Raw genomic sequence first — 22,008 nt, 5'->3', positions numbered from 1 at the left:
TATTGAATCTCACAGAATTTGCAAATGCTTACTAAATCTGATCTAATTTGAAATTAAGACTATATGCTAATCCTCTGTTCCTTAAACTAAAATATAATATGATAATATTTCTCTGCTGATTCTGTTTCATTTATTGGTTGTGGCTAAACAATATTGATTTATTAGTTCAGGGATTTAGAGTTGGTTTACAAGTAAACAGCTCCTGTTTTTGAAAGTTAGCCATTATCCATTCCAGGTCCTCCTATGATAATTGCTCATCCTCGTAATATTCCAACCCCTGTCAGCACTGAATAAGAGCTATCGGAGGACCAGCCGCGGCCCGTGGAGGGAGAAACGGTGAGGCAGGAAGGCAGGGAGGGGCTGGGTGGAGGGTGCTAAAAACCGGCAGATGGATAATTGCAGGTAAGTAAACAATTTAATTAAGAAAACGAATTCCGTAGTGCGCACTGCATCGCATTTTGCGATGCAGGGCGCGCTACGAAATACATTTTATTAATGAAATTGTTTACTTACCTGCAATTATCCATATGCCGGTTTTTAGCACCCTCCACCCTGCCCCTCCCCCTCCCGCCTTCCTGCCCCACCGTTACTCCCTCCACGGGCCGCGGCTGCGGAGGACCTAGGATTTTGATTTGATATGGTAGCTGAGGTTAACAGGGGACAGGACACTAAGTTAAAGAAAATGAAATAATTTATGAGGCCCAGCACATTCATGCTACAACATTTGCAACCAGAATTTGGTCACAAAACAGTAATTCATACTGTACCTATTCGGTATTTGGAAGAGACGCCCTAAACACGCCCCTTCCAAATACCAAATCACTTCGAAGAATGTGTTTACTTAGAACGTGAGACAGCAATAAAAAAGAAGTCTTCACATAAAGGATATGTGAAAGATAATATGAATGGAGCTGTAAATTCAATGATAGTAAAAGAAATTACCAATAGCGGTTGGTAGTGGGAGTGCTGCCGGGGTTGGGGGAGGGGCAGGGTGGGGGGTAGTAAACTACGGAATACGGACAAATACAAGTAAGTAAACATAGAAATAAATAAAACGAATTTTGTTGCTCGCACTGCATCGCCAAATGCAATGCAGTGCACGCAACAAATTTTGTTTTATTTATTTTTATGTTTATCTACCTGTATTTGTCCGTATTCCATAGTTCAATGGCACAAGTATGTACCAGACACTGGTATTGCGCAGGTTTAGCATCGTGCTTTGATACACTTAGGATAATGTGTGTTATGAAAACTTCAGTAACGTACAACACATTTGTGAAATCACTGTAAACTTCTGATTTTAGAACGATGTACACATTTTATAAGTCTTCGGGCCACGATGCATTTGACACAGATGAACAATCTACATTTTCACTCACCGATTGCCATGAATCATTTTAGCAGCCAAAATAAACGAATTAATGCGGTGCTATTTTTCCAGTCATTGCAAAGATATGCTGATGTTTATGACCACAAAATTGAAATTGTAAATTGTGATGCTGCTAAAATTTTGATTGCTGTTATGCAGTTTAAAATTATTTCTTTATGCGTGTGTTTATATTATTTTATTCATGGGTACTTAGAAGCTTGACTTTTTCTGGAATTTTATGTGTAAAATAAAAATAATTAATTAAAAAATGTACATGGCATTATAGCAGGGTAATCTCTGGTCAGCATGTTTTTATAAAATGCATTATTTTAACCAGACAATGTTTATATCATAATTTACAATAGTTTAGCATACTGGCGGTTATGTTTACATAATAATTTACAATAGTTTATCATTGTTGAGTTTTATATACCTCCAAACATAAAGTACATTCATCAAATGTTATTTAAATAGGATTCAGTTTCCTTTGAATACTGATTATTCAAATACTTTATTTCACAGTATTTAAAGTCATTAAGGCAACCTGGACCTGTGATGGAGAAAATTATGGAGTCAAGTTTTTCTGGCTCTCAGCCTTTTCCAGAATCCCACTTACCTGACCGAGGAAGCCAGTCCATCAAGCATCATAGGTAAGAAACGATTTTCAGCACTTTTACTTCTCATAAAACTTTGAGGAGGTTATCAAGCGATAATTTAGAGAGAGAAATGTAACTGTTAAGAAGCAGTCAAGTCAAGTCAAGTCAAATGACTTTATTCGGTTATTAGTAATAACAACCATAAAAGCATATTTCATTAGACATATATTAACTCATACAATCAAAAAAGTTTTAAAAGCATCATAGAACAAGAAGCAGTCATTTGTTAAGGTGAAATCTTGCCAGCTAAATGCGGATTTTCTCATATTAATCCTTTGAAAGTGTGACTAAATCTCTGGTAATTGAATGAGGTTTTAATGTAATGCCTCATTTAAAAGTGGCACAGCCGAAGTACCACCATTGTGGTAGAGACTGCATCTTTGCCACACCGCAGATCTGCTATTGTTGCATATGTTTTCCCTCAAAGTACTAAACACGTCCATGGTGGAATGCACATTTGCCATCAATGCCTGCATGATGGACCTTCTATCCCATTTGTGATTTCTGAAAATCAGCTAATTGGGGGAGGTCATCTCAGGTAATCATGGAACAAATATCCCCAGTTTGTGCCAGGGTGAGTGGGAACATTCAAGAGTTTTTCTGCCTGTGACCTTGATGGGGTATGTGGAAGTTGTGGTCAAAATGTCTGCCTCTGGCAATGGAGTTAGAGTTGCCACCTGAATTGTCACCCTGAAATAGTTGGCTACTCCAGTGCCTTTGGTGTTATCAGAAGAACTGCAATTGCAGATTATGTGATATCTCCACTAATGGGAACACTGCCTCTCCCAGCACTCTAAATGAGAAAGTGGAATGCATGGCAGGTAGCCGGGAAATCTATAGATTTAAGGCAGATGTCGCATTGACAGTGACTCATAAATATGTCAAAATTCTTTATGAATCACTGTATTAAGGAATGAAGTCCCAAAACATTATTGAGGGTTGTGATAACTATCTGTAAAATGGCAACCATGCTGGGCCACGCCATGTAAGTACAGACGTATTTAAATGTATGTAAAGAGTCTAATATATATTTACAGTGAGAGGAAGGATAACATGTTGGCCCGTGCAGTCTGCACTGACAATGACTGTATGCAAAATGAAATAACATAAGCTTCCACAAGAGAACACATGACATTAAAACACAAGGTTCCAAGGTAAGGAATGAGTTGGATCTTATTGAGAGCCATATTTACTATTTTTTTATGTGTTATGAGAAAGGGAGTGGGCAGGACAACACCATATCTACTAAGAGATTGCTTGTGCTGATGCACTTTCTTGCTGCCTAGCTCCCCACAAACACCTTTGCACTATTGTGTGCTTGATGCCTAGCATAGGTGCCTTACTGGAAGGGTATACTTCCAGTACAAAATAGTATGCTAAACATCAGTCACAGACCTTTTCACCAAGCAACAGAGCATATCTCTTAAATGAACATGAAGCTAATGCCTTTGTTCTCTCAGTTGCAATACATTAATGTGGTACGATGCTGTGTTTAATCCGTGATTCCTTTTTCTCTTGGAGATTTACCCAATGAGAGTTCTTGCATATTCTTATCTTAAACTAGAAGACTGTGGCATTGATGATTACACACAAGCATGGCTATACCTATTCTCAACAACCATGGATTGGAATCATCTTTTTAAGTGAATTGCTTTAAATTGGCCTTCTGACTATCATCACAGAAAATGACATGGCTGGGACAGCCAATAATATGAATGTTTCAAAAGACTTATGGGCTCCCTAATAATTTTTTACATTTAGTTGGCTTCAAAGAATATTTCCAGATAGCAATAATATGGTCTGTATAGGTGTTCAGTGTTGCTATTTTAGCTAAGGAGCCAAGGGTAAGATGTACAAAATAGTAATAGTAATTACCAAATAGTGCTTTTTTGTTAATTGCTATTTGGTAATCGCTATTACTAATGTGCAAAGGGGGAATTGAGTCCCTATTCCTTAAATAGTTATTCATAGTAGGTTGCAAATAGACCTACCTTATGGATATTAATGAGGTCGTTTTTGTTTATTAGCAGGCAATGGTCCAATGGACCACTGCCTGCTCTTAAAAATTATTTTTTCAACCATTGTCAAAGTGAAGGGGCCCCTTGGGGACTGCTTCCCATTTGCGAATGGGTTATCCCCATATTAGAGTTTGCAGTAAAGTGAAAATGTTTTGCAACTGCATTGTTGTTGGAAAACATTTGTATATGAATGTGAATCGGTATTTTCAAGGGACGCCCTAACTACACTCCTTCCAAATACACAATCGTAAACCTGAATTACGATTTGGTAGCCGGTCACTGAGGGCTTTGTACATTTGGAAAAGCCTTGTTGCATTTGCAAACTGCCCTTTTCTGCAAATAGGGCTATTTGTAACAAGGTCTGGCCTAGTTACATGCCAAACCCTGCGCTAAACTCCCTGCAACGTTATGCTCAACATGAGGCTGGCCTCCAGTAGAAGATAGGGAGCAGGGCCTAGCCGTAGGCCATGCACAGTGTGGGGTTGGCAGCCAGCGGTTGGGTGTGCCAAAGGCGTTGTGCAGCAGAGAGTTGGGACGCAGGCCAGGCCTTGCATCCAACTGCACACTCTGCACTGAGATAGACATCTTACTTTACGTTAAAAAAAATTGAAATTCACTGATAAAAACAATGTTCAAAGTGGTGTTATAGTTAGGTAGGGTAATCAGATCTTACTTTGCATTAAAAAAACTTAGAAATGTACTTAACAAATATAAAAGAGACGTTGTAGTTTGGTGAAAATGTCGGTTGAAGCATACAAGTTTGAACAAACAAAAGTACTGAAATTCATGAAAAATATTGATCTCAAATAATTATGCCCTAAAGTAACTATATCTCAAGCCATCTCCCTGCACTGCTTATGATCCCACATATTACACCGTTCATGACATGTTCGATTACATCATTGATAACATCACTGCAACATGCAACATCTGAAATGACATTATGGATAACAACACTGTGCCAGTAGGTAGTTATAGTTACAACCTAGTTTACAAAGAAAAAGCATTTTTTGATTTGCTACTAACTTTGACATTGTTTCACTAATCTTCGCGAAATTCACCCAAAAAAAGTCTATCCAGGTCAGCTCCTATCCTGAAAGTTAAGGGGTGATTTGTCAAGCGGGGGTTGAGGAAAAAGGGGGTCCCAAAATGTGTTTTCCCCATGTAAATTTCCTTAGGAAATTTTGCGACGAGCTACAGCCGCAACTGCTGAACAGAATTACCCCAAATTTGGCAGAAAAGTAGAGCTTGGTTCCGAAAGCGACCTTTTATTTAAATGGTGTAAATCCGTCAGTAGTTTTTGAGAAATTCAAAAAATAAGAGTCAAAAAATCTATTTCCCATAGGAAACTTTGTGCAAGGCTACAGATGAAACTACTGAACGGAATTACCCACATTTGGTAAAAAGGTAGTGCTTGGATCAGAAAGGGACATTTTTTGTAAATGGTGTAAATCGATTCAGTAGTTGCTGAGAAATTATAAAAATAAAAGTTTCGATATCTGGGCGGGACCTAAGTCCCGTGCAGGAGCTTCACTGTGATTGGTTGCCAACACTCCAAACCAGGAAGTGTTGGCAGCCATCTTGTGGCTCGGTAGAAGCGAGTCACCTGAAAACAGAGAAACAAAGGTATAAAACAAGAAAAGGGGGCAGAGTAGAAACACCCTGACCCCCTAAGCCTGCTCAGGGGGTCCCAGAAGGACCCCAGGGTAAAAAAAAGCATTAAAAAGTAATAATAATTTGGCGCAATTCGCGCTGGGGTCGCCGGTTCCCGTATTTTACATTAATGAGGTTGCGGGGGCCCACTGGGGTCCCTGCAGCCCCGGGGCTCCACTTATGTTGGGAGGGGAGTTGCACGGCCCCTCGCCTGTAGCCCTCTATGTGCTTATAACTTTGGCGTCGTTTAACAAATCTTTACAAAATGTTCTAAAAAGTTTCTCTTTTTCGATCAGTTCTTATCTTGAAAGTTTGGGGGTGATTGGTCAAGGGGGGGATGAGAAAAAGGGGAGTCCCAAAATTTGTTTTCTCAATGCATTTTGCATAAGAAACTTTAGAGAAGGCTACAGGTCAAACTGCGGAACGCAATTACATCAACTTTGGCAGGGAGAAAGGTTGTGGTTTCAGAAAGCGCGCTTTGTTGAAATAGTGCACATCCGATCAGTAGTTTTGAAAAATATCACATTTTACAGATATCGATATTTGAGATGGCTGAGGGGTTACGAGCACTAGCTCCCAGCTCCTTGGCTGTGAACGGTTGAAACTAGAAAGTGTTGGCAGGCATTTTTTGATTTAGTCCGTCAGCTCGAATCTCTCCATGTAGAAGCCATCGGGTGTGTAGTTTTACCTCTGCGAGGCAACACTGGCATCTGTGTCTGTGTGAGATACCCCTTTCACTCTGCCTCTACCGGGGTCGCGGTAATGCTTTTAGAAGCCAGTCAGTTGGCTCGGACCTCTGTGAGTGAGTCTGTTGGCACAACCCTCTACACTACCCATATACCCCTGCACTACCCTAAACCCTAAAACACTACTCCCAGCATGACACCCTACACTACAGAAACACCACCGTGCTACCTTAATCCCTAAAACACTACCCCCAGCACGACCCCCTACTCTACATAAACACCACTGCACTACCCTAAACCCTAAAACACTACCCTCAGCAGAACCCCCTACACTACCCAAACACCACTGCACTACCTTAAAACCTAAAAGACTACCCCCAGCACAACCTCCTACACTACCCACACAACATTGCGCTACCCTAAACCCTAAAACACTACCCCGAGCACAACCCCTACACTATACAAACACCACTGTACTACCCTAAACCCTATAACACTGCCCCAGAGCAATCCCCTACACTACACAAACACCACTGCATTACCCTAACCCCTAAAACACTACCCCAAGCATGGCCCCCTGCACTACACAATCACCACTGCACTACCCTAAACCCTAAATCTACCCCCAGCATGACTCCCTACTCTACCCAAAAATCACTACACTATCACAAACCATAAATCTACCTCCAGCATGACCCCCTATACTATCCAAACACCACTGCACTACCCTAGACCCTAAAACCCTGCTGACAGCATGACTCTCTACACTACCCAAACACCACTGCACTACCCTAATCCCTAAAACACTACCCCAGCACGACCCCCTGCACTACCCAAACACCACTGCACTACCGTAAAACGCTATCCCCAGCACAACCCCCTACACTACGCAAACACCACTGTACTACCCTAAACCATAAAACACTAACAGTCTGTTCAGTCACAACTCCGCGTTTGCGAGCCAATTCTCTGTGCGAGCCGAGCCCATGGGCTGCAGCTCTCCCTCTGCGAGGCTGCCCGATGGCCTGTAGATCTCCCTGTGCTAGCCGGATTGGAGCTGTCACTCTGCGAACTGATATTGGGAATATAAGGCGGCTCTAAAAAGAGTCTTTGTGTTTATTAGTTGGAGTTACATCTAAGTGCATATGCACAACTTCAGGTTATTCAGAAAAACTCGATTTCCTTGATCTGTGAAGTGCACTCCATCACTTCTGTAGATATCAGCCATATCAAAACGTATGTTGTTGTAGATCGAACCCATTGTATGATCTCTGAGGTATGCATACACAGCTTTGTTGACATTTTTCCTAGATTTTTCAATCTGAGGAAAAATTGGTTTGACCATTTCCACTTCTGTCTTTCTCATTATTTTGGAAAAAGCAAAGACAGTTTGATTGCAAAAGAAAGGATCAATTGTCTAGAGGTGTGCTTCATTCGAAATTAGCATTTAAAAAAACCTCTGAAATTCACAGAAAAAAACATAGGTTTTAGGGACGTTATAGTTACAAATTAGCATTTAAAAATCTTCGAAATTCACTGAAAAAACCATAGGTTTCAGGGACGTTATAGTTATAAATTAGCATTTAAAAAACCTATGAAATTCACTGAAAAAAACCAAAGGTTTCAGGGACGTTATAGTTAGTTGGACATTTCACTCATACAAAACCATAGAAATTTGCCCATCATAGTTAGTTGAGCTAACTATAACTCACGCCCCAACAATGCACTGCTGATGACGTCACATATTACATCATTCACTCCATACCCGTTTCCCTTTGTCACTGGTTTGGCATCCAGGGGAAAGAGCTTTGTGCGAGCTTGAACAGGTGTTTTCAATAAAACCACAGTGGGCGTGTACTTGCTAGGCCTGCTGGATGTTGCAGTCCAGGTCGGCATTGTATTCTTTAGTAGAAACTGTATGCCCTTCACCTCCTTCATTAGAAATCCATTGGGTTGCTTGCATGGATACTGGCAGCCTGCTGCTCGTCTTCCGCCTCACCTAACAGGTGCGTTGTTCCTGCAGCGTGCCTCACGTTCAAGGCACCAGGACCTGCTCACACGCAGGGAGCTCATATTCGTGACCGGAGCGGGTCACATATATTCCATATGAAGCTGCCACCAAATTGAAGACACCCACCCAACACTGTGTTTCAACCTCTTTATTAGGCAGGCAGCAGCATGCTGTAAACGGGCCATGTTTGCAAATTCCTTTCGCCAAATGAGTCCATACGCGTTTCGGGAAAGGCTTCCCTTTGTCACTGAATTGGCATCCAGGGGAAAGAGCTTTGTGCGTGCCTGAACAGGTGTTTTCAATAAAACCACAGTGGGCGTGTACTTGCTAGGCCTTCTGGATGTTGTTGTCCAGGTCAGTATTGTATTCTTTAGTAGAAATTGTATGCCCTTCACCTCCTTCATTAAAAATCCATTGGGTTGCTTGCATGGATACCGGCAGCCTGCTGCTCGTCTTCCGGCTCACCTAACAGGTGCGTTGTTCCTGCAGCGTGCCTCACGTTCAGGCACCAGGACCTGCTCACAAGCAGGGGGGTCATCTTCGTGACCGGAGCGGTTCACATATATTCCATATGAAGCTGCCACCAAATTGAAGACACCCACCCAATGCTGTGTTTCAACCTCTTTATTAGGCAGGCAGCAGCATGCTGTAAACGGGCCATGTTTGCAAAGTCCTTTCGCCAAATGAGTACATACGCATTTCGGGAAAGGCTTTCCTTTGTCACTGGTTTGGCATCCAGGGGGAAGAGCTTTGTGCATGCTTGAACAGGTGTTTTCAATAAAACCACAGTGAGCGTGTACTTGCTAGGCCTGCTGGATGTTGCAGTCCAGGTCGGTATTGTATTCTTTAGTAGAACTGTATGCCCTTCACCTCCTTCATTAAAAATCCATCAGGTTGCTTGCATGGATACCGGCAGCCTGCTGCTCGTCTTCCAACTCACATAACAAGTGCATTGTTCCTGCAGCGTGCCTCACTTTCATGGCACCAGGACCTGCTCACACACAGGGGGGTCATCTTTGTGACCGGAGCGGGCCACATATATTCCAAAACACCTGTTCAAGCACGCACAAAGCTCTTTCCCCTGGATGCCAAACCATTGACAAAGGGAAGCCTTTCCCGAAACGCGTATGGACTCATTTGGCGAAAGGACTTTGCAAACATGGCCCGTTTACAGCATGCTGCTACCTGACTTATAAAGAGGTTGAAACACAGCATTGGGTGGGTGTCTTCAATTTGGTGGCAGCTTCATATGGAATATATATATATATATATATATATATATATACATATATATATATATATATATACGCTACAACTTCCTGACTGCCGATCCTTGGCAGAGCAACCAGGCACGGACCTCAGCAATCTCGCAAGAAGACTGCAAACAACTACAATGTTGTGGAGAAAGCAGTGTAGTTTTATTCAAAAGTAATCCACAGATTTGATCATGCATAGTGCCTGCCATGACGCGTTTTGCCCGCCACACGCAATAACAATTGCCCTGAAGCTTCCGGCGGGCACTCTGCAGCAATCCAGCCATCCGGCGTTCACCCTTGACTCTCCTCTGCATGCCAAATTGTTTGTCCACAGCCTGACACGTTTCAACGCCAAAGCATCTTCTTCAGAGGCTCACACAAATTTTCACATGAAGGGCTCTCTTTTATGTTTACTTTGGCATGCATGTTTATTTCCTGTTCCTTTCAGTAGGTTTTGCATAGTGCGGTTCAGTAGCATGCTGGGATTTGTAGTTTCCCTCAAGCAGTAAATCTCCCCTAAGTGGCTCTTGCCGAAAATGCATATTTAAAATTAATATCCTGTCCTTAGTAGGATTTTGGGTGCAGAGAAGGGTTGCTCAATTCTTGGGATCTCTGCGCTGCACGGTGACGGAAACATTTCCCAACTCAGCCTCTCTGTTGCTCCTGAACGAGATGGTGCACCTCACCATGACGGACCGTTCGTGGTGTGGTTAATTTTGATCAGCAATTGCCCTGGAGCTTTGATTGGGCACTCAGCAGCAATCTAGCCAATCCGGCTTTCACTCTCCTCTGCATGCCATATTGTTTGTTCGCGCGTTTTAATACCGAAGCATCTTCTTCAGAGGCTCCAGGGCAATTGGGAGGGTGCACCCGTCCCTGAGCCATTATAGGCCCCGGGAGCCCACCCCTGAGGCCACATTCCAAAAGGGGTTGGGGGCATGTGCAGAGAAATTATAGGCCCCTCGGTGCCCACCCCCAGGGGCTGCAATGACCACAAAATGGGAGGGGTGCCATGGCCTCCTCCCTTACCCTTTAAAGGCACCAAGGACCCCATTCCATGGAGCTGATTTTATTTTATTAAAGGGGAGGGGCCACAGTTCCCTCTACTTGAGTCATTATTGACCCTGGAGTGCCAACCCCGGGTTCAAAACATCCCCTCATCTACACCACTTCACCTGTATACCACTCTACTCTAAGTCACTGCATTTTACGCCACTCTACTGTACTCTCCTCCACTGCAGTCTATGCCACTGCACTCTACACTACTCTACTCTACTATGTACCACTGTACTGTATGCCACTGCACTTTATGCCACTACACTCTACTCTTCTTTCCACCACTCTACTATATGCCACTGTAGTCCACTGCACACTATGCCACTGTACTTGACTTTGCACTACTGCACTCTTTGCCACTGTACTCTACAACACTCTACTTTAGTCGGCACCACTGTACTTTATGCCACTGCACTCTATGCCACTGCACTCTACCCTACTGCACTTTAATCTGCACCACCCTATGCCACTGCACTTTACGCAAAAAGAACAATTGATGGACAGAATGCAGAACAATGTCATACATTCACCCCAGTAAAGAGATCTGGGCCTCAATCCATCATTTTTTTGCTTGCCATGCCATTCCAGTTTGAACCCAGCTATATGCAAATCAGTCTCGACCCAATGGGAACAGTCCAGACCGAACTGCCAGACCAGGTCCTTCCTGGACTGGAAACAAGCATCCTAGGACTGGTTTCAGGGTTTCACCCCTCATCAGCCAGGATAGCTTGACTCCAGTGGCATGGAGAGCATGGGACCCACATTTGCAGAACTGTTCTACTCTGCACCACTCTATTGTAGGCCACTGGACTCTACGCCACTGTACTCTAGTCTCCACAAGCCTATTGTATGCCAATTCTCTCCATGCCACCGTATTCTATGACACTGCACTCTATTTTACACCACTGCACTTTACTCCACTCTATTCTATTCTGTACCATTGCACTCTGTGCCACTACACTCTACACAACTCCACACTGTGACCCTCTACTCTGCACTATTCAACTCAATGCCACTGAACTGTATGCCACTGCACTCTGCGCCATTGCACTCTACTCTATACCACTGCACTCTACACTACTCTATTTTGCAGTACTCTTTTCTATCCCCCTGCACTCTTCAACACTGTGCTGTATACTATTCTATTCTATGCCACTGCACTGCACATCACTCCACTGAATTGTGCACCATTGCACTCTACCCCACTCTGCTCTACTGTACATCACAGTACTGTACCCCACTGCACTGTATGCCACTGCACACTACACCACTGCACTCTGCCCACTCTACTCTGCACTACTCTACTGTACACCACTACACTATACACCACTGCATTGTATGCCACTGCACTCTACTATACACCAATAAACTCTACTTTTAACTACTGTAATCTATGCCAGTCTACTCTACTCTGCACCATTGCACTCTCTGCTACTGCACTCTAAACCACCGCACTCTACACAAATGCACTCTGTGACACTCTACTCGGCATCACTCTACTGTAAGCCACTGCATAGTATGCCTCTGCACTGTACACCATTGCATTTTACCATACACCACACAACTTCAAGTCACTCTACTTTACTTTGCACCACTCAAGTCTATGCCACTGCACTATACAACACTGCACTCTACACCACTCTAATCTGTGCCACTACACTGCACCACACTACTCCACTGCACTGAACCCCAGTGTACTATAAGCGGCTCTACTGTACTGTACATGACTCTACACCAATGCACTCTACACCACTACACTCAATGCCATTCTACTGTACTCTACACCACTCTACTCAGCGCCACTCCAATCGACCCCACTGCACTCTCCTCTGCACCACTCTACCATATGCCACTCTACTCTATGCCACTCTATCCCTTTTTATGCCACTCCTCTACTCAATGCTACTGTACTCCAAGGTATTCTACTGCATGCAACTCTATTGTACCTCACTTCACTCTACTCCACTTCACTCTGCACCACTGCGCTGTACAACACTGCACTCTACGCCATTGTTCTCTATGCCACTGTAATGTACTGGCCACCACCGTACTGTACGACACTGAAGTCCACCCACTCCACTGAATGCCAGTGCACTCTTCATCACTTTGCATTACTGCACTCTATGCCACTCTACTCCATTACAGTATACCCCAGTATACTATAAATCACTCTGCTGTACTGTGCAGGACTATACACCAATGCACCCTACACCACTGCCCTCTATGCCACTATGCTCTACTATACACCACTCTACTGTACTGTGCAGGACTCTACACCACTACACTCTACGCAACTGCACTCTACGCTGCATCACTCTAATTTACGCTAATGCACTCTATGCCACTGTATTTTAAGCCACTCCACTCTACTCTACTGTGCACTTCTCCCGTGTCACTATATGCCACTCCAATCTATGCTGCTCCACTCTACGCCACTCTACCTTATGCCATGCCACTACAATCCACATAGTACTACTCTACTCTGTGCCACTGTACTCAACGGCATTCAATTGCATGCTATTTCACTCAAAGCCACTCTACTTACCCCACTTCACTCTACCTTACATCACTCAACCACACTTGACTGTAGACCACTCTACTGTACGCCACTACCATGCACGCCACTGCACCCTCCGCTACTCTAATGTACTCTGTACCTCTCTACCCTATGGCACTGGAGTCTATGCCACTGCACTCTATGCCAGTGCACTCTACATCACTGCACTGTACACCAGTTCACTCTATGCCACTACACCATATGCCACTGCACTGTACTATGCACCACTGTATGGCACTACACTCTAAGCCACTTCATTCTACTCTGCACTACAATACTGTACACCACTACACTCTACGCTACTCTACTCTGTGCCACTGCACTGTGAGCAACTGTAATCTGCACCACTCTATTTAACACCACTGGGTATGCCACTGCACTGTAAGCCAGTGCACTCTATGCCACTTCACTATACTCTGCATCATTGCATGCCACTGAACTCTACACCACTGTACTCTACTCTGCACCACTCTATGTATGCCACTGCACTCTACCCCAGTCTACTGTACTCTGCACCACTACACTATATGCCACTGCAATCTACACCACTATACTCTACCCCCACTGCACTCTACTCTGCAGCACTCTTCTCTAGGACAGTGCACATAATGCCAGTGCACTCTATGCCAGTACACTCTACTGTACTGTACGCCACTCTACTGTATGCCACTCCATGTCACTCATTGCTACTCCACTCTATACCACTCCACTCTACACCACTCTACGCCACACCACTACACTCAACTCAGTCCCACTCTACGCCACTCTACCTCACTCCACTCCACACAATGTCACTCTAAGATATACCACTCGCCACTATATACCACTCTACTGTATGCTACTGTATCTTTCACCACTGCACTGTACCCCATTTTACTGTATCCCACTTCTCTCTGCCCCACTTCGCTGTGCATCTCTCTACTCTATGAAACTGCATTAGACACCACTCTACTCAACTGTGCCTCACTCTACCCCACTCCACTCCATTCCACTCTAGTCCTGTCTATTCTACTCTACTTTACATCACCCCACACAACTCCATGCCACTCCACTGTACGTCACAACATGAGAAATTAACAAGTACATTTTGCAATACTATTGAAATGAACAAAACATTTTAATAGATGAAAGAATGAATACCAAAATAAACAGCAATTATGTGATTAGAAAACAAGTTTAAAAATAAAAAAAGATAACAATTCCATGATAAAACAAAGGTTGAAGCGTAATTATAGTTAGGCATAGTTCATTTATTACTTCTCTACAAAACCAACTTATTGGCTTGGGGAGAGGAGCTGAATGCCGCTCTCCCCTTCAAATTAATTTTGGCCACAGGGGATGGGGTAACTAGGGACAATATTGTCTCGTAGAGGGGGATGCCACCCCCTCATCTTTAAATACATTCCAGTCCCAGGGGTTGGGGTCCCATTTACCTGTATTGGCTTGGATGGGGGTTCCCCATGCCCCCTCCCCAATATTTAAAAATAATGAAAATAAAATAAATGTCAGCTCCCACCAGCACCCAAGATGGATGCTGGCAGAGATACGGGGGGCCGTGGGGGCTCCCGGGCTCTCTCTGCAGAATCTAATAAAATACAAAAGGTGGTGGTGGACCCGTGACTCCCATAATCATATTAAAAAGTACATATAAGGGGAAAAATGAATAATAAGTGAGCTGGAAAGAGCCGCTCATTTATTATTCACTGCTCTTGGCAAGGAGCTCCTCATAATGTGGAGAAGTGTGGCTCAATGGTTAGAGCGGCAGACCCTGATGCAGAGGTCTGGCCCGGGACCAGGGTTCAACTCCCACCTCTTGGACTCAATCTCCCCGGACCTGATAATTCTCGCCTCGGTGCCTAGTCTAATCATGGGTCCCACTCTGGGCAATAGCTTGCTTAATCTCCGCTACGGCCCCAGCAGTGCTTGGATGCCTGGCTTCAACTTGGGGGTGCCCAGGAGTGGACATTTCACATGGAAAAGCCAGGAAGGGTTCCACAGCGGTATGAGTGCAGCGCCGGGACACCCCGTCGCGTGGGCAGCCATGCGCTTTACAAATACAACACATTTACATTTACATAATGCATTAGGGCTTTTCTCAATAAAATATTTTCTTGCAGCTGATACCCCTAGAAGAAGCAGAGACACCACCAAACATTTGTAATGTGGTAGGGGCTGCAGGAAATGAAGCAGCCCCCAACAACATTAAAAAAAAGTATGTCTCCTGGGACATGACCCCAGGAGAGCTTACCATATAAAAGCACTCCAAGCAGGAGCTGGATTATCTTTAGTCAGAATGTGGAGACCTCTAGAGACTGGTTCTATGGTTGTTCCTTGGGGCCTTGAAAAATGTTAAAAGTATGACTCAAAGATATGTTAATTTCTATTTTTAAAGGCATTATTCAAAATATTTTATGGCAACCACTTTAATTAATCATTGCAATGTGTGTATTTAATACATATATTGGATTACAGTTAGAAGTGACTTTTTGACAAAGCCATTATGTTTACCTTACTTATATTGTTGCACATAGTGATCTGTGTGCCAGCTGGGATTTGGGTGCTGGGCCTGTGCACCTGCAGCACCATGCTCAGCACAGGGCTGGCCTCCAGCAGGAGGTTGGGAGGTTGGGTGCAGGGCCTAGCTGTAGGCAATGCGTAGTGTGGAGCTAGCTGCCAGCGGGTGGTTGTGCCAAAGTCCACTTACAGCAGGGAGGCATGCTTGGACCTGCATCCAACTGCATGCTCCGCACAGTGAAGGATGTCTTACTTACGTAAAAAAATTCACTTATAAAAACAAAGCTTAAAGCGGTGTTATAGTAAGGTATGGTATTAAGATCTTACTTTGCATTTAAAAACTTAGAAATTCAATTAACAAAAATATAGGTTTAAGGAATGTTGGTGTTAGGTGAATATGTCTGTTAAAATATACAGGTTTAAACAAAAAAAATCTCATGCAATCTCCGTGCACTACTTATGATCCTACATATTACACCGTTGAAGACATGTTCAATGACATCATTGATAACATCACTACAATATGTAACATCTGAAATTGCATTATTGATGACAACACTGTGCATTGTGAATATATATATATATCTGTGTGTGTGTGTATGCATCTATTAAAGAACAAGGGTCACAGGGATGTTATAGTTTGGCTCAGATTTCACTCATACAAAGCCAGAGTAAATCATCAGTTATGATTACCTGAGCTAACTGTAATTTACAACCCACAGTGCAGTGCTCATGACATCACATATTACATCACTCATGATATGATTAGTGACATCACTGATGACATCTCAAATGATATCACTAATGACAATAATGTTGACAATATTGATGACATCATCCAGTGATTGTGTGTGTTTTCTAAAAGTTTCTAAGTGTTAAGATATATTGTAAGATAATATAAAAAGGGTAAATTAGTACACTTTGCATTCTACTAATGAGTGGTACTCTTTGTGACACATATTATGTGAGTGGCTGTGTGTATCCATGTGAGAGATGTCTGAGTAGCTCTATGGATGTGTGAGTGCTTATATTGGTGAGTGAGTGGCAGTATTGGTATGTGAGTGGCTATATGGGTGAGTGACAGGGTGTGTGAGTGGCTCTATTGGTAAGTGAGTGGGTGCATAAGTGGTATATGCCATTAACTGACTTTGCAAAGCCGCCAGGCAGCCAGGGCGCATCAGGGACTTCATCCCCCAATGTTCCTTATCGCAGGAGCCGCTGACATCCTTTCACATGCCTGGTGGTGCGTCTCATAACCGGTCCAGGGCTCCCATGGCGCGGGAGCCAACAACTCACTCTGCGAAGCTGCCAGGCAGCCAGAGCATATAAGTGACTTCATCCCCCAACGTTCCTCGTGGCAGGAGCCGCAGACATCATTCCACGTGCTAGAGGCGGTCCTCATAACCGGCCCAGGGCTCTCGTGGCACGGGGCGCTCCCGTCAGTGCCCGAAAGAGGCTGGGCAACCCATCTGACATCCCCCCTCCCTGGCCGTTTGTGTCATTCCCAGGTGACTTTTCTTGCACTAGTGTAGTGTTCAGTGCAGCATATAACTGTCCACAAGGTTTGGCCCCTTCAGTACAAGTATCCTGGACTACTTGACATTTGTGTTATTCCTGCGGACCTATTGCAAACTTTTTATCTGTCTACTCTTTAATTGTATTTGGGACCAAAAGGGTACCAAATGGGTAAGAGGAAAGCATGTATTTGATTAGATTCTGCAGAGAGAGCCCCAGAGCTCCCGCGGCCCCTCCGAATCCCAGCCTCTTACGGGCACTGCCTCTTTCGGGCACTGACGGGAGCGCCCCGTGCCACGAGAGCCCTGGGACGGTATAGCATCCTCACTCTGAACAGGTCGACTGGAGGAGGGGCCCTCCCTCTCCCTCCTGCTCTCTCTCTCCCTCCTGCCCTCCCTCTACATCTCCATCTCCCTCTCCCTCCTGCCCTCTCTCCCTCCTGCCCTCTCTCTCCCTCCTGCCCTCCCTCTCCCCCTCTCTCTCACTCCTGGCCTCCCTCTCCATCTCTATCTCCCTCCTGCCCTCCCTCTCCCTCCTGCCCTCCCTCTCCTTCCTGCCCTCTCTCTCCCTCCTGCCCTCTCTCTCCCTCCTGCCCTCCCTCTCCCTCCTGCGCTCCCTCTCCCTCCTGCCCTCCCTCTCCATCTCTCTCTCCCTCCTGCCCTCCCTCTCCCTACTGCCCTCCCTCTCCCTCCTGCCCTCTCTCCCTCTCCATCTCCCTCTCCCTCCTGCCCTCCCTCTCTCTCCTGCCCTCATTCTCCCTCCTGCCCTCTCTCTCCCTCTCCATCTCTCTCTCCCTCCTGCCCTCCCTCTCCCTCCTGCCCTCCCTCTCCTACATGCCCTCTCTCCCCCTCCTGCCCTCTCTCTCCCTCCTGCCCTCCCTCTCCATCCTGCCCTCTCTCTCCATCTCTCTCTCCCTCTGCCCTCTCTCTCCCTCCTGCCCTCCCTCTCCCTCCTGCCCTCCCTCTCCCTCCTGCCCTCCCTCTCCATCTCTCTCTCCCTCCTGCTCTCCCTCTCCCTCCTGGCCTCCCTCTCCCTCTCCATCTCCATCTCCCTCTCCGTCCTGCCCTCCCTCTCCCTTCTGGCCTCTCTCTCCCTCCTGCTCTCCCTCTCCCTCCTGCCCTCATTCTCCCTCCTGCCCTCTCTCTCCCTCTCCATCTCTCTCTCCCGCCTGCCCTCCCTCCTCCATCTCCCTCCTGTCCTCCCTCTCCCTCCTGCCCTCCCTCTTCACCTCTCTCTCCCTCCTGGCATCCCTCTCCCTCCTGCCCTCCCTCTCCCTCCTGCCCTCTCTCTCCCTCTCCATCTCTCTCTCCCTCCTGTCCCCCTCTTCCTTCTGGCCTCTCTCTCCCTCCTGCCCTCCCTCTCCCTCCTGCCCTCATTCTCCCTCCTGCCCTCTCTCTCCCTCTCCATCTCTCTCTCCCTCCTGCCCTCCCTCTCCATCTCTCTCTCCCTCCTGCCCTCCCTCTCCCTCCTGCCCTCTCCCTCCTGTCCTCTCTCTCCCTCCTGCCCTCCCTCTCCATCCTGCCCTCTCTCTCCATCTCTCTCACCCTCCTGCCCTCTCTCTCCCTACTGCCCTCCCTCTCCCTCCTGCCCTCCCTCTCCCTCGGCCTCCTGCCCTCCCTCTCCCTCCTGCCCTCTCTCGCCCTCTCCATCTCTCTTTCCCTCCTGCCCTCTCTTTCCCTCCTGCCCTCTCTCTCCCACCTGCTCTCCCTCTCCATCCTGCCCTCTCTCTCCCTCCTGCCCTCCCTCTCCACCTCTCTCTCCCTCCTGCCCTCCCTCTCCCTCCTGCCCTCCCTTTCCTCCTGCCCTCCCTCTCGATCTCTCTCTCCCTCCTGCCCTCCCTCTCCCTCCCCCTCTGTCATCTCACTGTGTGTGTGTCTGTCTGTGTCAGCCTTCAGCCCGGGCTGAGACAGCTTCCTCAGCGCGCGCACACAGACAGCCGCACCAAAGTACTTTGCAGGTCTTTAAAAGACCATTTACATATTATTGAGGCTTTGTTGTAGCGCCCCTGCATCTCCACTCTGACAATCACCGCTCGCCCGGCCCCACAGAGCAGAGCCTTTGTCGTATTTCACCTCTTAGGCCCCTGCATTTCCACTCTGCTCTGTGGGGGCCAGGGGAGCAGTGATAGTCAGAGTGGAGATGCAGGGGCACTAAGAGGTGAAATACCACAAAGCCTCTGCTCTGTGGGGGCCAGGGGAGCAGTGATTATCAGTCTCTGAGTCCTCTGAGTCAAGCGCTGCTGCGGCGGTGTTTGCTAACACTAATACATTATTTTTTTAAGCACGGGTACGATTGTCTGCAAAGTCCGCGGGCCGCCAAGGAAGGCTTGCCGGGCCGCTGGCGTCCCGTGGGCCGTACTATGAGTACCCCTGATCTAGACAAACTGGACGAGCCTGACATGGCTAATTTCATAGCAGACATACATGGCAGCCTGCCAGCTAGTACAATTGGTGTCAAGCCCCACCCACACAGCCGGCCACCTGATGGACCCTGTTTTCACTAATTTACCTTCTCTGATAGTTCATGCCCCCATCCCTATGGGGTGGTCTGACCACTACTTGGTCCCCATGTCCCTTCAGGAGATCACTCCCTCACGGAGCAAGGACCAGGCATCCTCGCTCAAACACCCTTGGCACAAACTCAACTGGGACTCATTCCAGGCCCGTCTGTCTACTACATGCCCCAGCCTACCCAAGGACCCTAATGAGGCATACAGGGCTTTAACAGATTGGATCATCCAGCCACTAGATAGTCTTATCCCTGAGGAATGGTCACTGAACCGCAAATCCAGAACAAGACTCTGTTATAAAAGTGACTCAGTCGACTTGTGCAAGGTCTGCAAAAGGCTAGAACGCATCTGGAGAAGGAACTTTTACACTACCACCAAGGACACCTAGCGGGTGGCAGTTAAAAGATACCATAAGGCCGTTCAAGTGGCGCGCACAACATTTTATGTCGACCAAATCCGCAACAGCGACAACCCGGCAAAGAGAGCATTCTTGATACTCTCCAGCCTTAAATGGCAGCATACTAATGCTGGGCAGAATATCCAGTCCAACGAGCAGTGTGAGGACCTTGCCTCCTTCTTTATTAGGAAGGTAGACAACATCTATAGGTCCTTTCCTACTACAGCTATCACCCCACTAGCGGTGTGGTGTGATCAAGCTGCTAATACCTTAGAGTCTCTCCCGCCTATCTCTGTAGACCAGCTGCAAGCGTTATGTAGGAAAATTAAATCAGGTTCCCCTGCTGACCCTCTTAAACCAGAGCAATTTAGGAAGGTACTCCCTGCAATTATGCACTCCCTAAGGCAGGTAATAAACATATTGCTGTCCACGTCAACCGTGCCCAAGGCTTGGAAACAAGCCATGGTGCTACCACTGCTTAAAAAACCTCTGCTGGACCCGGCCAAACCGGAAAACGATCACCCCTTTTCCCTACTCCCCTGGGCAGCTAAAATCACAGAGGCGTATGTCAACTCACTCCTCTCAGACTACCTGACCAAGAACAACACGCTGGACCCCTCCCAGAATGGTTTTCGACCAGATCACAGCACGGAGTCTGCTCTCCTGGCTGTGACAGAACACCTTTGGTCTGCTCTGGATGCTGGGCAAACGTCGGCGCTGATCCTTCTGGATGTCAGCGCCGCGTTTGACATTGTCCCATGCCATTCTGTTACAACGCCTGGAGGAGGCGGGGATTGTCGGCCTGGCCTTGAAGTGGCTCACCTCGTTCCTCAGTGAGAGGTCATTTGTGATTTCTGTTCCTCCATTCGCTTCGGGCACACACCCCATTAAAAAAGGTGTCCCACAGGGTTCCTCCGTTAGTCCCCTACATTTAATCTCTATGTCCAATCGACGATACTCAGCTGGTGGTGACACTCTCAAGCGACACCGAGAGGGGTGCCCTGAAATTACGGGGCAACCTGGCAGTGGTTGCTGAGTGGATGACCGCCAACTGCCTCCAGCTGAATGCCAGTAAATCAGAGGTATTATTGGTGGGGAAGGACCATGGTCTGTGGAACGAACTTTGGTGGCCAGAAAGCCTGGGTAGTGCCCCCCCTCCCAAGCAGGCCATCAAAAACCTGGGGGTATGGTTGGACTCATCCCTCAGCTACCAAGTCCAAACTAAAAAGGTGGCAGGGCCTTGCTTTGGGTTTTTACGGGGGCTTAGACCCCTACTGGTTTTTATTGACCAACCCACATGTCAGACCATTATTCGGGCATCCATAATGTCCAGATTGGATTATGCCTGCTCTCTGTATTTAGGGGAAAATAAGGCTGAGATTGCGCGACTTCAACAGGCCCAGAATGCAGCAGCTAGATCCCTGATTGGCCTGCGGAGGTCCTGCCCAGTGTCAGCCACCATCCGTCGGCTTCATTGGCTGCTGGTGGCCAGGAGAATTGAATCCAGGCCAACTTAGTCACTCCCTACGTCCCTACTCATCAGCTCCCCTCACTAGATCAGCATCTGGTAGGGGTTCCTAGATTCCGGAGAGTGTGAGCAGGAGGCTGCTCCTTCCGCTGCAGGGTGGCCTACCTCTGGAATTCGCTGCCTACCCACATACGGAGCCTCACCAACTACTTAGTATTTAGGAAGGCCATTAAAACATACCTGATCCCCACCGTGTAGCCTTTGCCTCACTCCTCCCTCAGTGTCAGTTACTCTGCTGTTAGCGTCGGTACGCCCCTTTGCTGGGGCAGCTGTTGCTCTATAC

At 46.5% G+C, this 22,008-nt stretch overlaps 1 protein-coding gene across 2 annotated transcripts in view; it reads left to right on the top strand.

The window, feature by feature from the left end:
* NRG3 (neuregulin 3) overlaps positions 1-22,008 on the top strand; it is a 1,733,439-nt gene that overhangs the window by 1,644,661 nt on the left and 66,770 nt on the right. For both annotated transcript variants that reach the window (XM_078641127.1, XM_078641126.1), the window contains one exon: positions 1,892-2,019. In XM_078641127.1, coding sequence (XP_078497253.1) covers positions 1,892-2,019 — 128 coding nt within the window. The remainder of the gene's footprint in view (positions 1-1,891; positions 2,020-22,008) is intronic.

Source organism: Lissotriton helveticus, chromosome 5_1 (genome assembly GCF_964261635.1).
Source record: "Lissotriton helveticus chromosome 5_1, aLisHel1.1, whole genome shotgun sequence".
Lineage (NCBI taxonomy): Eukaryota > Metazoa > Chordata > Amphibia > Caudata > Salamandridae > Lissotriton > Lissotriton helveticus.
Note: the sequence above shows the minus strand (reverse complement) of the source record. Positions and strands in the feature narration are given on the sequence as shown.